Source organism: Spinacia oleracea, chromosome 5, assembly GCF_020520425.1.
Source record: "Spinacia oleracea cultivar Varoflay chromosome 5, BTI_SOV_V1, whole genome shotgun sequence".
NCBI classification, from domain to species: domain Eukaryota; kingdom Viridiplantae; phylum Streptophyta; class Magnoliopsida; order Caryophyllales; family Amaranthaceae; genus Spinacia; species Spinacia oleracea.
The window spans coordinates 102902520-102916967 of NC_079491.1; the positions used below are offsets into that span (position 1 = coordinate 102902520).

At 38.7% G+C, this 14448-nt stretch overlaps 2 protein-coding genes across 2 annotated transcripts; one reads left to right on the forward strand and one right to left on the reverse strand.

Annotated features, from left to right (window-relative positions):
• Positions 1 to 949: 949 nt before the first annotated feature.
• LOC130461749 (uncharacterized) lies at positions 950 to 3015 on the reverse strand. The gene is made up of 2 exons (XM_056829937.1): positions 2642 to 3015; positions 950 to 2216 (listed from the first exon to the last, which is right to left on the reverse strand). The coding sequence occupies exons 1-2, from the start codon at positions 3013 to 3015 to the stop codon at positions 950 to 952; spliced, it is 1641 nt and encodes a 546-aa protein (XP_056685915.1).
• Positions 3016 to 3392: 377 nt separating this feature from the next.
• LOC130461750 (U4/U6 small nuclear ribonucleoprotein PRP4-like protein) lies at positions 3393 to 7100 on the forward strand. Its single transcript, XM_056829938.1, has 4 exons — positions 3393 to 3596; positions 5711 to 6247; positions 6332 to 6529; positions 6618 to 7100. The coding sequence occupies exons 1-4, from the start codon at positions 3393 to 3395 to the stop codon at positions 6726 to 6728; spliced, it is 1050 nt and encodes a 349-aa protein (XP_056685916.1). The 3' UTR covers positions 6729 to 7100.
• Positions 7101 to 14448: the final 7348 nt, after the last annotated feature.

Genomic DNA, 14448 nt, shown 5'->3' on the forward strand with positions numbered 1-14448 from the left:
CCACTCTTCCTGTCAAGCGCTGTACCTCTTTTATGTTCCTGGGGGATTGAAGGTTGATGATCGCTTGCACTTGGTCGGGGCTGGCCTCGATTCCTCGTTGGGTGACGATGTAACCTAAGAATTTTCCTGCGGACACTCCGAAAGAACATTTAGTCGGGTTAAGTTTCATACCGTACTTTTTTAGTATGTCGAAGGATTGTCGTAAGTGTTCCACGTGATCGTCAGCCTTCCTCGATTTCACCAGCATGTCGTCAATGTATACTTCCATTGTGTCTCCGAGTTGGTCTTTAAACATCTTGTTGACTAATCTTTGGTATGTCGCACCTGCGTTTTTAAGACCAAAAGGCATGACTTTATAACAATAAATTCCTCTATCTGTTACAAAAGACGTTTTTTCCTGGTCGTCTGGGTGCATAAGGATTTGGTTGTATCCTGAGTAGGCGTCCATGAATGTGAGTAGCTCGTGTCCGGCTGTGGCGTCGACGTGCGGCAGAGGGAATGGGTCCTTGGGGCAAGCTTTGTTGATATCTGTGAAGTCGATGCAGACTCTCCATTTTCCGTTTTTTTTACTGACGACGACGACGTTTGCTAACCAGTCTGGATATTTGACCTCTCTGATCTTCCCTGAATCTATCAAGTTTTGGACTTCTTCGTCTATGATTTTATTCCTTTCGGGAGCGAACTTACGTCGTTTCTGTTTTACCGGTCTGAAGCTGGGGTCGACGTTGAGCTTGTGGGTGATCACGTCTGGGCTGATCCCTGTCATGTCCTCGTGCGACCAAGCGAAACAGTCTGAGTTTTCTCTTAGGAACGACACTATCTGACTTTTGATGTTGTCAGGCAGTGAGGCTCCGATCCTTACGACTTGGTCTGGCTTTGTCTGGTCTAGTACTATCTCGTCGATTTGTTGGTCGTCGGGGTCGTCCGATGTCGACCCTGGCAGTAATTGCTAGATGGGTGACTTGGATGGCTTCAGTGCTGTCTCATAACATTTCTTCGCATCTCTTTGCTGCCCTTTGATTTCCATGACCCCCCACTTGGTTGGAAACTTGATTGATTGGTGATATGTTGATGGCACTGCCTTCATTTTGTGGATCCATGGTCGTCCTAGGATGACGTTGTATGCTGATGGACAATCGACGACGTTGAACTTGGTCATCATGTTGACGCCTTCTGCGTATGTAGGCAGCGATATCTCTCCTACCGTCCGTAGTGCTTCTCCACTGAACCCTACCAGAACTGTTGATCTCCTTACAATGTTTTTCTCTTCTAATCCCATTTCTTGTAGTGCTTCCAAGAACAGTACGTTGGCTGAGCTTCCGTTGTCGACCAGTATCCTTTTGATCAATGCGTTCCCTATTGGGAGCGATATTACCAACCCGTCGTGGTGCTCCCGCTGTGTATCTACAGAATCTGAGTCGTCGAAAGTGATAGCCATTGCGGTTAGGGACCTGTGTAGTGCGACCTCGTCTTCGGTTTGTCCCTCTTCTACGGTCTCAGATTCTCCCCTGTTAATTTTTTTAGCTGCAGAAGAGGTTAGTCCACAAATATCTGAACCACCGGAAATAACATTTACCACTTTATTGAATGGTGGTGGGTCTGGTCGCTCGCTGCTTGTCGTTGGGCCGGGCAGGGTGGTTTGCTCTTTGGAAAATGTTTCTTTTCCCTTGTCGCTCAACAGTTCTTTTAGATGCCCCCGTTTCAGGAGGTATGCGACTTCCTTTTTGAGGGAGATGCACTCCTCGGTTGTGTGTCCGTTGTCGCGGTGGAAGTCGCACCATTTGCTCATGTCCTTCATGGAGTCCGGTCTGTCGTTCTTCCGGGGCCATCTGACTGTTCCACCTACATTTTGAAGGGCGTTCACCACACCTCCAATGTCGACGTTGAAGCCGTAGTCGGAGATGTTAGGGTGTTCGACCCGCTCGTTCCTGTAAACATTGTTAGTATCATAATACTGATTGACACTTTGTACCTGGTTTTGCCGAACATATGGTTGGTGTCGCCAATTGTTGTTCCTCGGGGTGTACGATCTTCTGTCGCTGCTGCCCCCTATCGATCGCTGAGATGCTGTTCGGATAACCTTGTCGTCTTCGATTCGCATCTGGGCGGTGGCCCTTGATCGCACCTCTTCGAAAGTTGCACAGGGGTATTTGGTTATTTCCCGGTACAGCTCCGAATTGGGGATGAGGCCTCTCTTGAACGCCTCAATAGCGGTCCTGACATCACAATTTTTTATACCAATTTTTTCACAATTAAAACGGTTAAAATAATCGCGTACCGACTCGGTTGGCCCTTGAACCAACCGGTAGAGATCACTGGTTTGCTTTTCTAACTGGCGACTGCTGGCGAATTGTTGGTAGAAGGCGTTGATGAGATCGGACAAACAGGAGATGGATCTGGGGGGGGGACGTTCGTGAGCCATTCCAAAGCTGCTCCATCAAGGGTGCCGCCGAAAGATTTGCACATAACAGGTTCCACTAGGTCGTGCGGAATCCCGATCTGCCACATGCGCTGCTTGTAGAAGTTGACGTGCCTATAGGGGTCGGACGTCCCGTCGTACAGGGTGGTCCAGATTGGGAGCCGGAGTGTGTGCGGAACTGTCACTCTAGCGATCGCTTCGCAGAACGGCGACGCTGCATACCCGTCGGTCGGCTCGGTCTCCACTGGTGTAGGTGCCCCGCGGAACCTGGTCATCAACTTCATCAGGCGGGAATAGTGCTTCGTCATGCGTGCATCCATCTTGTTCAGGTGTTGGGTCACCGGATCGGGAGCTTCTTTGTCTTCTTCCTCACGGGTCTCCTCCTCATCGTCGGTCACATTTTCAAAGTCATCGGGCATCTCGAACGTTAGCTTTTTTGGCTTCCCACCTTTGTAGCGGGACTGGTGCTTGTTGCTCTTCACAGATTCGAGCTCTTTCTGGAGGGTTTCATTGGATGCCCTCTCTTGGGCTAGCTCGGCTTGGGCTTTCTCGTAAGCCGCTTTCATCTCTGCGATCGTCATCTCTCCAGTAGCCATGGTGAAAGGGGTGCTTTTGTGTAAAACCTAGTTAATGCCCCCACAGACGGCGCCAAACTGTTTATGCCAAAATTCGTACGGAGGCGACTTTCGGCTAGGATCGACACTAACTAAGCAAAGAATTAATAACACAAATAAAGGAGACACGACACAGAGGAGTGTTGACGCGGAAAACCTAGGAATAAGGTAAAAAATCGCGGATAGCTATGAGGCTATCAATCCACTAAGTATTCTATATGATTGTTTATGCTCTTCTTTTCTGAGAATTGATATTGAAAATCTAAAGTACAATAATGAATGCTAAAGACAGTTGATAGCTTAGGAGTTTGAGTGCTTGAGTGAACGTGTCTTCGTCATGCCGTTCTTTCTGCTTTTATATGCCAAACGCTAACGGTTCCATTGGTTGGGAAGATCCCTGGAAGATAGGGATTCCTCCTTGGCCGTTGCTCACGTCTTCAACAAGATCCCTATTCTTCGGTCAAAGCTTGGACCTTTTCCCATCTTATGACGGCGTGGCCCCTGTTGGGCTTCTGGGCTTGGAACTTGACCTATCTTCTCTTGTCGCCAGAGCTCTGTCGCTGGTCTTACGTCGCCCAGGCTTTGTCGTCCGTCGCCTCACTTGACAGGCTCACTTGACACGACGCTACCTGCGACATGATGATACCTGGATGGCACGACAATATCAGACGTCAAAGCAGTTATGTCGTTAGTCCAATAAAGTGGGATAACATTAACCATCATAAGAGATATCGTTTTTAAAATTAGATTTTGGGCTCTCCTTTGCATAGTTTGGATAAGGTACTCTTCAAATTCTTTCTTTACTGCATCAGTACGTTAGCCACTGAGTCTGACGACTTCAAACAATTCGAATAGCTTAGGAGGTTAAGGTTTGTAAAGCTGGGGTTTTGAGCTTCAAACGTCCAAAGTTGTAGCTCATACTTTTGGAGATTTTCTTTCTTAAGTTTCGGTGTTGTTGTTATATATACCAATTATATGAACTGAATACACCCACCAAAATAAATGTTCTGAAAATAATTATGGTCAATAGACAATGATTGCTTTAGAAAGTGTAACTAAATAGTATTTGTATAACTATTGATCGAGTTGTTTAAGTTGTAGAAGGTGTTGAATTAATAGTAAAATATTCTACGTTTAATTAACATAAAATATATAGGCAATCTAAAATATAGTAAATTGGCCTTAATTCAAACATCGTATATGTATTAAGGTTAAGAAATAGTATTAAGGCAGTAAAACTCATGCGAAAATAAATATTATATGCATATGAATTAACATGATCAAACTACATAGTAAAACTACAACGTAACCATAGATTATGAATCAGAGTACGCAGCTTACAAATTTGGTGTAAATTAATGAAAGTTGAAGAAGAAACACTCGCACCTAGTTGATCATGAATTTAGTGTTTGCCTGTGATTTACACTCCCAGTTGATCATGAATGTTGAACACAAAAACATATGTATATAATATTCATTGACAAAAATGTTGAATTATTTAAATAGGAGTATATGGTTTTATGAGGTTTTATTTGTAATTATTATCATTTCAAAATTGACTACTTTGTATATACCTTTTTTATTTACAACATTCTATGTATCCTGTGTTTTTGTTTAAAATTCATTTGTTGTTCTAATCAATAACTGTATTTTTTAATTGCAACATCCTATGTATCCCGTGCTTTTGCACGGGCACATTCTAGTAAGTATCTATACAAATGATTGTGACATTTCCATCTCCACATAGTTCAAGAAACAGACACTAGTAGAAAAAACCCCTGTTGCAGCCCCCTTGTTGCAGCGTACATGTATAAATACGCTTCAACAACCAGTCGGTCAACGCGGGTCAAACCCTTTAAAGGGTTATCACAGCGTACATTTTAGTTGTTCGCAGCAAATGTGTTTGTTGCAGCGTACAAAATAAAAGCCCGCAGCAACAACCCGACTTTATTGCAGCGTACATGCTATTGCCCGCTGCAACAAGTCCGCGTTTCAAAAATTTTTATTTTCCTAGATTGCAACAAACCGCGCTCAAACGTACGTTGTTCCTTCTCTGCTCCAAGCTTTTTCCCTTAAACAAATATCCAAGCAAGCCGTCGAACTCAGCCGTCGAACTCAGCCCTGCGTCGCCGTCGAACTCAGCCCTGCGTCGCCGTCTTCGCCGGTGTGTGGTGTTCTCGCCTCATCTCCCCCATCCCGTTCTGTTCTCGCGCGGCCAATCGCTGAAAGGTAATATTCTTGGTCGGCCGGGGGTTCAGCATCTCCCCGTCGCGTCGTGGTTCCGGTGGTTGCTCGGCGTCGTGGTTCCGGTGGTTTCGGTATGGTGTGTTCAATTTTTATTTTCGTTTTTTATTTTCATTTTCAGATTAGGGTTCAATTTTAGTTTTTGATTTTCGTTTTGATTATTGTTTTTGATTTTCGTTTTTGATTTTCGTTTTGATTTTCGTTTTGATTTTCGTTTTTGATTTTCGTTTTGATTTTCGTTTTGATTTTCGTTTTTGATTTTCGTTTTGATTTTCGTTTCGATTTTCGTTTTGATTTTCGTTTTTATTTTTGGTGCTGATGGAAAGGTAATCAGGTCAAATTAAAATTAGATAAATTTCTTTGTCCAACTTGATTTATAAATTATGAGAGTTAGATTGACAATTGAGCTGACTAATCTGCTGTATCTTTCAAGATATGGAGAGCATGGTGCTTAACTGTGCATTCAATTAGCCAGGATTGCGGGGCCATTGCCCTAAATTATGAGACTGGTTTGTCATTTTTGAAGGCGAGTACTAATGGTCTGTTTATTGCTTGTTTTGTTTCTTTAGCTCTGTTAGTGGGGTTGCCAAGATATGGAGTATATGTTGCATTTTCTCCTGTAAGTGACAATGTAGCAACTGCCTCAGCTGATCGTACTGCAAAGTTGTGGAACACAGATGGCACTTTAGTGAGAACATTTGAAGGTCATTTAGACCGCCTAGCTCGTATTGCCTTCCATCCATCTGGGAAGTACTTGGGCACTACAAGTTTTGACAAAACTTGGCGTTTGTGGGATATCGAAAGTGGTGCTGAGTTGCTTCTTCAAGAAGGCCATAGCAGGAGTGTTTATGCCATATCTTTCCATCCGGATGGATCATTGTTAGCATCATGTGGACTGGATTCTCTTACACGTGTCTGGGATCTTCGAACAGGGAGAAGTATTCTTGCTTTGGAAGGCCACATCAAACCTGTAAATTTCTTCTCTTGTCATTAACATTTATTTTTGTGATACTAACTCTGATTGTTCACTCATGTTTTTTCTTTTTCCTCTCAGGTTTATGGAGTTGATTTCTCTCCTAATGGCTATCATTTGGCCACTGGTTCTGAGGATAACACTTGTCGGATTTGGGACTTGAGAAAGAAAAAGTCATTGTACATAATTCCTGCCCATTCAAAGCTTATTTCACAGGTCAAATTTGAGCCTCAGGAGGGATATTATTTGGTCACTGCTTCATATGATACAACTGTTAAGGTATGAGACTTGGCACTCAATTACTCTCAGTAGTCTGTTTTGTTAAGTTACAAGGAGTGTTTTGTCTCATTTTGCCCTATTTCATCAGGTATGGTCATCTCGAGACTTCAAGCTTATCAGGACATTGTCAGGACATGAAGCAAGAGTTACACCCTTAGATGTCACAGGAGGTAAGATCTTTTCTCTTGGTAAACTGTAGTAAAAGTGATGCGTGCAAAATGGGAACTTATAGTAGCATCTCATTACAAGTTTATAACTGTCATCTTGGGATGGAATTATGGTAAAGTTTATGGAAGTTGCCACTCAAAAACTGAATTTGTTTAAATACGTTACATTCAACAACAGAGATAAAGTGAATGCAATTTGTCCCTTAAAATCCAAGGGGGCGTTTGGTTCACACAGGGTAAAGGGAACCGAAGAAAGGGAAGGAATAGAAATGAAACCCTTTGATATAAAATATTGTATGGGTAACCTATCTCTAAGATCTCACCTCTCTCACTAAGTCTCACTCCAGCGACAAATCTGAAATTTGACTACCTAAACAACCAAAATCCGCCGGGAAAACAGTAAATCCGGCGTGTCAAGGGAATAGGTCATATTTAGGCTAAAATGACATTTTCGCTCCCAACTTTGAACTTAAGAACCTAATAACTCATTTTAAACTTATTATATGATAAATATGCTTAGTTTTAAGTTTCTAAGACTTATTCTAATCTATTTATGCACATTTAATGCTTGTTTTATCGTTATAGGTCATATTTAGGATAAAATAAGGCATTTTCGATCCCAACTTTAAAATAAAGAACCTAAGGACTTATTTTAAACTTATTACATGTTTAATATGCTTAGTTTTAAGTTTCTAAGACTTATTCTAACTATTTATACACATTTAAGGCTTGTTTGGTCGTTATAGGACATATTTAGGCTAAAATGACATTTTCGCTCCCAACTATGAACCAAAGAACCTAAGGACTCATTTTAAACTTACTAAATGTTTTATATGCTTAGTTTTGACTTTCTAGAACTCATTCCAATCCATTTATGCATATTTAAGGCTCATTGTGTCGTTATAGGTCATATTTAGGCTAAAGTGCCATTTTCGCTCCCAACTTTGAACTTAAGAACCTAATGACTCATTTTAAACTTATTATCTGATTAATATGCTTAGTTTTAAGTTTCTAAGACTTATTCTAATCTATTTATGCACATTTAATGCTTGTTTGATAGTTATAGGTCATATTTAGGCTAAAATGAGGCATTTTCGCTCCTAACTTTAAAATAAAGAACCTAAGCACTCATTTTAAACTTAATACATGTTTAATATGCATAATTTTAACTTTATAAGACTCGTTCCAATCTATTTATGCACCTTTAAGGCTCATTAGGTCGTTGTAGGTCATATTTAGGCTAAAATGACATTTTCGCTCCCAACTATGAACTAAAGAACCTAAGGACTCATTTTAAACCTACTAAATGCATGTTTTATATTCTAGTTTTATCTTTCTAGGACTCATTCCAATCCATTTATGCCCATTTAAGGCTCATTGTGTCGTTTTAGGTCATATTTAGGCTAAAATGACATTTTCGCTCCCAACTTTGAACTTAAGAACCTAAGGACTCATTTTTAAATTATTATATGATTAATAAGCTTAGTTTTGAGTTTCTAGGACTTATTCTAATCTACTTATACCCATTTAATGATTGTTTGATCGTTATAGGTCATATCTAGGCTAAAATAATGCATTTTCGCTCCCAACTTTAAAATAAAGAACCTAAGGACTCATTTAAAACTTATTACATGTTTAATATGCATAATTTTAACGATCTAGGACTCGTTCCAATCTATTTATGCACCTATAGGCTCATTGGGTCGTTATAGGTCATATGTAGGCTAAAATGACATTTTCGCTCCTAACTTTGAACTAAAGAACCTAAGGACTCATTTTAGACTATTAGGACATTGTCATTAGTTTCTTGAATGTTAAAATGTGATATTTAATTTGTATTTAATCTAATGTTTAATTTAAATTTCTGTTTTTGTAAAGGTCTACACTCCAAGGATTGCGCATTATGCGAGGAATTTGATGTGGTTCGTGAGCAATGGGCTAAGTTTTTTACCAGCAAGTATTTATTATTGGCTTTAGCGCGCTTGATCGAGTTGGTTTAGTTGTTATAGAATAAATTTTATATTAAAATGTATGTTTATGTTGAAATTGGAACATATATTTAAATGTAATATGTGCACTTTGGTTTTGGGATATATAGTATACAAAACTCCAGTTGTTGTTTTTATATTTGTTATACAGGTTGCGTTATTCTATTATTGTTTTGACAGGTTTCTATATTTGGTGCAAGGCACTCTAGGTATCCCTAAACAAAATTAGAATTTTCCCGCCAAAAGTGCTTTGTTGCAGCGTACATATATATTGTACGCTGCAACAAGGGAAAAAAATTTCGCAAAATTTCAGACTTGTTGCAGCGTACAAATAAATGTACGCTGCAAAAAGTTGAGTCTTTTGCAGCGTACATATATATGTACGCTGCAACAAGTCCAAATTTTTGCCAATTTTTTGGCACTTGTTGCAGCGTACATACATATGTACGCTGCAAAAAACCCCTTTTAGCAGCGAACATTGTACGCTGCAACAAGTTCAGACTTGTTGCAGGCCCCCCAGTTGCAGCATACGATGTACGCTGCAACAGGGGTCTAAAAGCCCGCTGCAATAAGGGTTTTTTCTACTAGTGAGAACTACTAGTCATGTTGCATTCTAGTCGTCTAGCGTTTTCTATGTGTCTACCTTTATAGAAAAGTTTCGACCAGGGACCATTTTCAACTTTTGACATTCAAGTTCACTTGATAGACATTTCTTAGTCACGGGACTGGTCCTGACAGTATATCTTGAATATATCGTCAAATTGAGAGGCTCATCATTTAATCAACCACAAAATTAAATGGAAAAATGAATTCTATTCATTTATATGAATGGTTATCCAAAAACGTTTTACAAAGTATTAAACTCTAAAACTTTAAAACATGTATTAAGGACATAAAATCCATTCTCCAACATGCTTGATTCCTAGAGATGCTGTCTGCAAGTTGTGCTTTGCTTGCGGCAGAGGTTTAGTTAATGTATTTGAGATGTTGTCGTCGGTTCCAATCTTTCTTATCTCGACTTCTTTTCATTCCACGAACTCTCGTAGAAGGTGAAATCGATGAAGTACAAGCTTGACTCTCTGGTGTTGTCTAGGCTCCTTTGCTAGTGCAATAGCTCCGATATTGTCACAATATAGAGCTATTGGTCCTTTAATGGAGGGGACTACACCAAGTTCACCTATGAACTTCCTTAGCCAAATAGCTTCCTTTGCTGCTTCATGTGCAGCAATGTACTCCGCTTCAGTTGTAGAATCCGCAATCGTGCTCTGTTTATCACTTTTCCAGCTTACTGCACCTCCGTTGAGGCAGAAGACAAACCCAGACCGTGATCTGAAATCATCTTTGTCGGTTTGGAAACTTGTGTCCGTATAGCCTTTAACAATTGATTCATCATCTCCACCATAGACCAGGAAATCATCTTTTTGCCTTTTCAGGTACTTCATAATATTTTTGGCAGCAGCCGAATGTGAAGGAAATAATTCACTTGGTCCAAGTATGCATCCAATGCTAAGTCTAATAAATGCGGTTCAGTATTATTTAACAAGTTAATAATTCAGTGAGATCAAGTGAACTGAATGCCTAGCTAGAGGCCGCTTCAGTTAAAGTGGAATTAATAATATTAATCCACAACTTACTCTTAAATGAACCTGTAGGGTCACACAAATAGTACGTGAACGGATTAAGTATTTAAGTTAATATATTATTCATTAAGTACTCCATTTATGATCATTCGGAAACGTCGTATCTCGGTTCTAGTGGGAGCTGAAATCGTCAAAAGGAAAAATAAAGAATACTCCGGAAATGATGATATTGCCGGAAACGGAAATATGGTTCATGACGGAAATATATTATCGGAAATAGAAATATTGTCGGAATCGAAAATATTGCCGGAAACGGAAATATTACCAGAATCGAAAATATAGTCGGAAAAGGAATTTATTTCAGGAATCGGAAATATTAACGGAAACGTAAATATTTGTTCGAAATGGAAATGGATTCCGGAATCGGAAAACGAATCAGAAGCTCGACGAGCGACAAGAAGGTAAGCGAGTCGGCCCATCGCTCGACAAGCAAAGGCCGAGCGCACAACACTGAGCATGATCAGCGCCTAACCGATGGGCCAGCAGCACACTGGGTTGCGCCAAGCGTGCAAGGCAGAAGCAGCACAGTGGGCCGCGCCAAGCAAGCAAGCAAGGCAGCAGCAGCACACTGGGCCGCGCCAAGCAAGCAAGGCAACATCGATGCGAGCCCGCCAAGGCAAGGCTGCAGCGCGCTAGGCCTAGACAGGCACGCACGCACCAACATGGCCCATTGTGGCTGTGTTGGTTGCTTCATCTTGGGCTCCAAGAAAAGTCCGATTTCTTAATTCCCAAGTAACTTTGGATTAAGTATTCCTAGTCCTACTGGAATTGATTAATTAAGAGTTTAATTAATGTTACAATTCTAACTGGATAAGAATTTCAATCTTAGTAGGGTTGGTAATTCTTTTCCTAGTAAGTCAAATTCCTTATTTCCTATCCTATAAAATTGAGGTTAATTAGGACCTCATAACTATATACATTGAAAATCATATTCTTTACTGTCATTGTGTTCAAGGGAGAACATAATATAGCCTAACCCGAATACTTGAAACTTTAAGTAAAATCCTAGTTAGTTAAACCTAAGGCGGATCAGAACGTGTTGTGGACTTTCTACGGAGGGGCAACGTTTGGGGCTCTAAAGACTTGTTCTTGTTCGGTTCGGGAGCAGCTAGGGAAGGCACGCATCACATTGTATGTAACCTAAATTATGCTAATTGACTATGTGGTAATTAATTTAGATTCTGGCTTTATGATTTTTCCGCATATATGAATTATATTATTGTATTATTCATAACCTAACAGTGGTATCACGAGCGTCTAATTAATTCCATAATCAATTATAGTTAACATGGATTAAATTTTATAAATTTGCAATGAATTAAAAAGGGGTGATTAATTTTGTGAATGTAATTTATATTAAATTCATGCGATTATTTGATTATATGTTCGCAGGATTTTTCGGCAGTTTTGTTAATAATGGTCGAAACCTTATGTTTTTATAGTGAATTTCGCATGTAAACGACGTTTTAAAATTTTGACAAAAATCTAAGATTTGATGCCGAACCCAGAATTCCCAAATTCGAAGCCTGACTACGACTTTTCGGAGGTTTTAGTTTTTCGAATGCAAAATTTGTAATTTTTATGATGTTAAATTAAAGATTTGCGAATCTTGTATGTAAATCTTGAATCTATGATTGACCTACTGTATATGTTTAACAATTTTAAGGTCTAATTTTGTTAATTATACAACCTAATTTGTAATTATAATTAATTTGTTGAATTTCAAATAATTTTGAATTTGTTTTGATTTTCATAATTAATTAATAATTTAATTAGGACCCTATGATTAAAAACCACCATAAAATTTGTTAAAATTGTAATATTTTAAAATTTTATGACCTAGATTTTAATCCCTAAGAAAATATGTAATTATAAATTAATTTGAATAATAAATTTTCAATTATTTCGCCTAAATTTTGTGAAATTAATATAAATTATTAATTTGTCGTTAAATTTAAATATAAAAGTTTTGATTTTATAAATCGTTCACAAACTTGCACGCACGAAGCAATGGAAGCTAAGTGTTACCCTTAAGGGGTGTTGTACATGCGACGACGAGCAAGGGAGCTCGTCGCCCATGCGGTACGAGGCAACGAGTAATGCAAGAGCCACGCACGCGGGACAGCCCCTGTGCAGTGTGTGATGTGCGGGTGATCGAGCAAGGCGAGTGGGCAACGCTACCATCCCGCATTGTTCCCTGTAGCGATGGCGACGAGGCATTGACGGATGCCCTTGTGCCATGCGCGCAAAGCAAGCAAGCATGCAGTAGGAGCCAGCGATGGCGTCGAGCCAATGACGATGGCGTTGGCTTGGTTGTGCGATGGCCTCGGCCATGCGTGCGACCGGCTAATGCGACACTGCTAGCCTTGGCGAGGCATGGGCCTTGCGCCCATGTGTCTTGCCTTGGCTGATTAACTTGTTTCGTCTTGTTTTTTAATTTTCGGTTGAAAACGATTTTAATTTAATTTAATTTCGTAATTTAATTTTTCTCGGAATTTAATTTTGATTAATATAATTATTATAATTTATTTTATACTAATTAGTTTTATAAAATTAAAACCTTGGTAAAATTTTAATTAATTAATTTTAATCGATCAACTGAAAATAATATTAAGGGATTTAATTATTTTTTTATGTGAGCTTTAAATTTTAATTAAATTTGTAAGTTTCCGGTTGGACTAGGAAATACAATTTAGTGTTTAAAATCCGTAAAGCATGTAAATTCTTGGTTTTAGTGGGAGCTTTTAGTCATTAAACTCTTGATTAGGTCTTTATTCCTTTAAGGTTAAAACAACTCGATTAGAACTAATAAGGTTGAATAATTTGTAGATTTTTGGAACCTTTGATTAGTTGCTGCAAATGTTTATGTGATGCATGATTTTTTCTACTAACTTGCTATGTGGGTCATTCATTGATAAATGAATGGGTGAATGGTATATTGTAAATGTAATGTTTTGCAGGCTGTGGAAAGTGACTAGTATGGCCCAAATAGGATAGTAAATATGGTATGCGTACCATTAATTTGAATGTAAAATTGGTCTTATGCACCAAAGTTTTTATTTAAATATGGTCTGCGTACCATCAAATAGTTGTAATTAGTTTAATTATAGCATATCCTATTTGAAGAAAATGGAGCCTCCCATGATGAAATTCAAGACGGAGTTTCCAATCCATTTTCAAGACGGAGTTTGAAATTGAAGCTTCAAGATGAAGTCGGGCCATACTAGATCACATTTAAATCTTATGCATGTTTTAAGTTATTTATTGCTTTAAATATGTCTTAATAATGCATTAGATTGTAGGCTTGATTATGTTGCATGATTAAGGATTTTAGTTCATCTAAAATTTAACCAACATAGTAAGAGCCCTAAGTTCCAAACTTTAAAAATTGAGTTAAAAGGTGCCATTCCAAAATAATTCTTACTTGGATAACCTTTACATCTATCTATGTAATAGTTTTCCGCCATAGCGAGGTGTTACTTGTTGATTCTAAAGGGGTAAGGTACACAATAATTGTGAGTACATGTTAGTTTTGGTAAAACTCAACGATATAAGTAAGGAGTCCTTTTATGTCGTGGAAAATGGGATAGGTTTACCTAATAAGTTCTTAGACGTACCTATCAACCAAGAGTAGTTTCTAGACTATTAGCAAATGATTTGCTTACCTAAAATATTTTAGAATTGAGTCTAAATACATAATGTGCTTAATTCTTCAATGATTTTGAGGATCTTGGATTCATTTTATGCACACCTGCTGGAACTAAATATTTCGAATAAATTGCCAATGACTTGTTTAAATTGCATGATTGCTTTAATTTTCAAGTTATTACTCATGATAAATGTTTAGACTTTGTATGCTTCAATGTATGTTTTAATTATTGTTTATAATTAAATATCTTTTACTGCAATAAATCCTTTTAGAAGGGTAACAGTAAATTTCCTCGATTGGTAGTGAATCCAAGAACGATTCACGGAAATGAGAGAAAATGAGAAATTAAAATGTACCTTTCTTATAGAGACTTTTATGGTTGTTTTTTACTAACAAAGTCAAATGGCAAACCAATAGGTGCTTGTAGATTCAAAATACAATGTAGTTTTGAGATCATAAAGCATTGAGTTTAACA

Coding starts and splice junctions, on each gene's coding strand:
- LOC130461749 (XM_056829937.1), bottom strand. CDS start 3,015: ATGGCTACTGGAGAGATGACGATCGCAGAGATGAAAGCGGCTTACGAG. Junction 2,217..2,641: donor GAGACCGAGCCGACCGACGG/GTATGCAGCGTC, acceptor TTGTGATGTCAG/GACCGCTATTGAGGCGTTCA.
- LOC130461750 (XM_056829938.1), top strand. CDS start 3,393: ATGCCAAACGCTAACGGTTCCATTGGTTGGGAAGATCCCTGGAAGATA. Junction 3,597..5,710: donor TCGCCAGAGCTCTGTCGCTG/GTCTTACGTCGC, acceptor GTATCTTTCAAG/ATATGGAGAGCATGGTGCTT. Junction 6,530..6,617: donor CATATGATACAACTGTTAAG/GTATGAGACTTG, acceptor CTATTTCATCAG/GTATGGTCATCTCGAGACTT.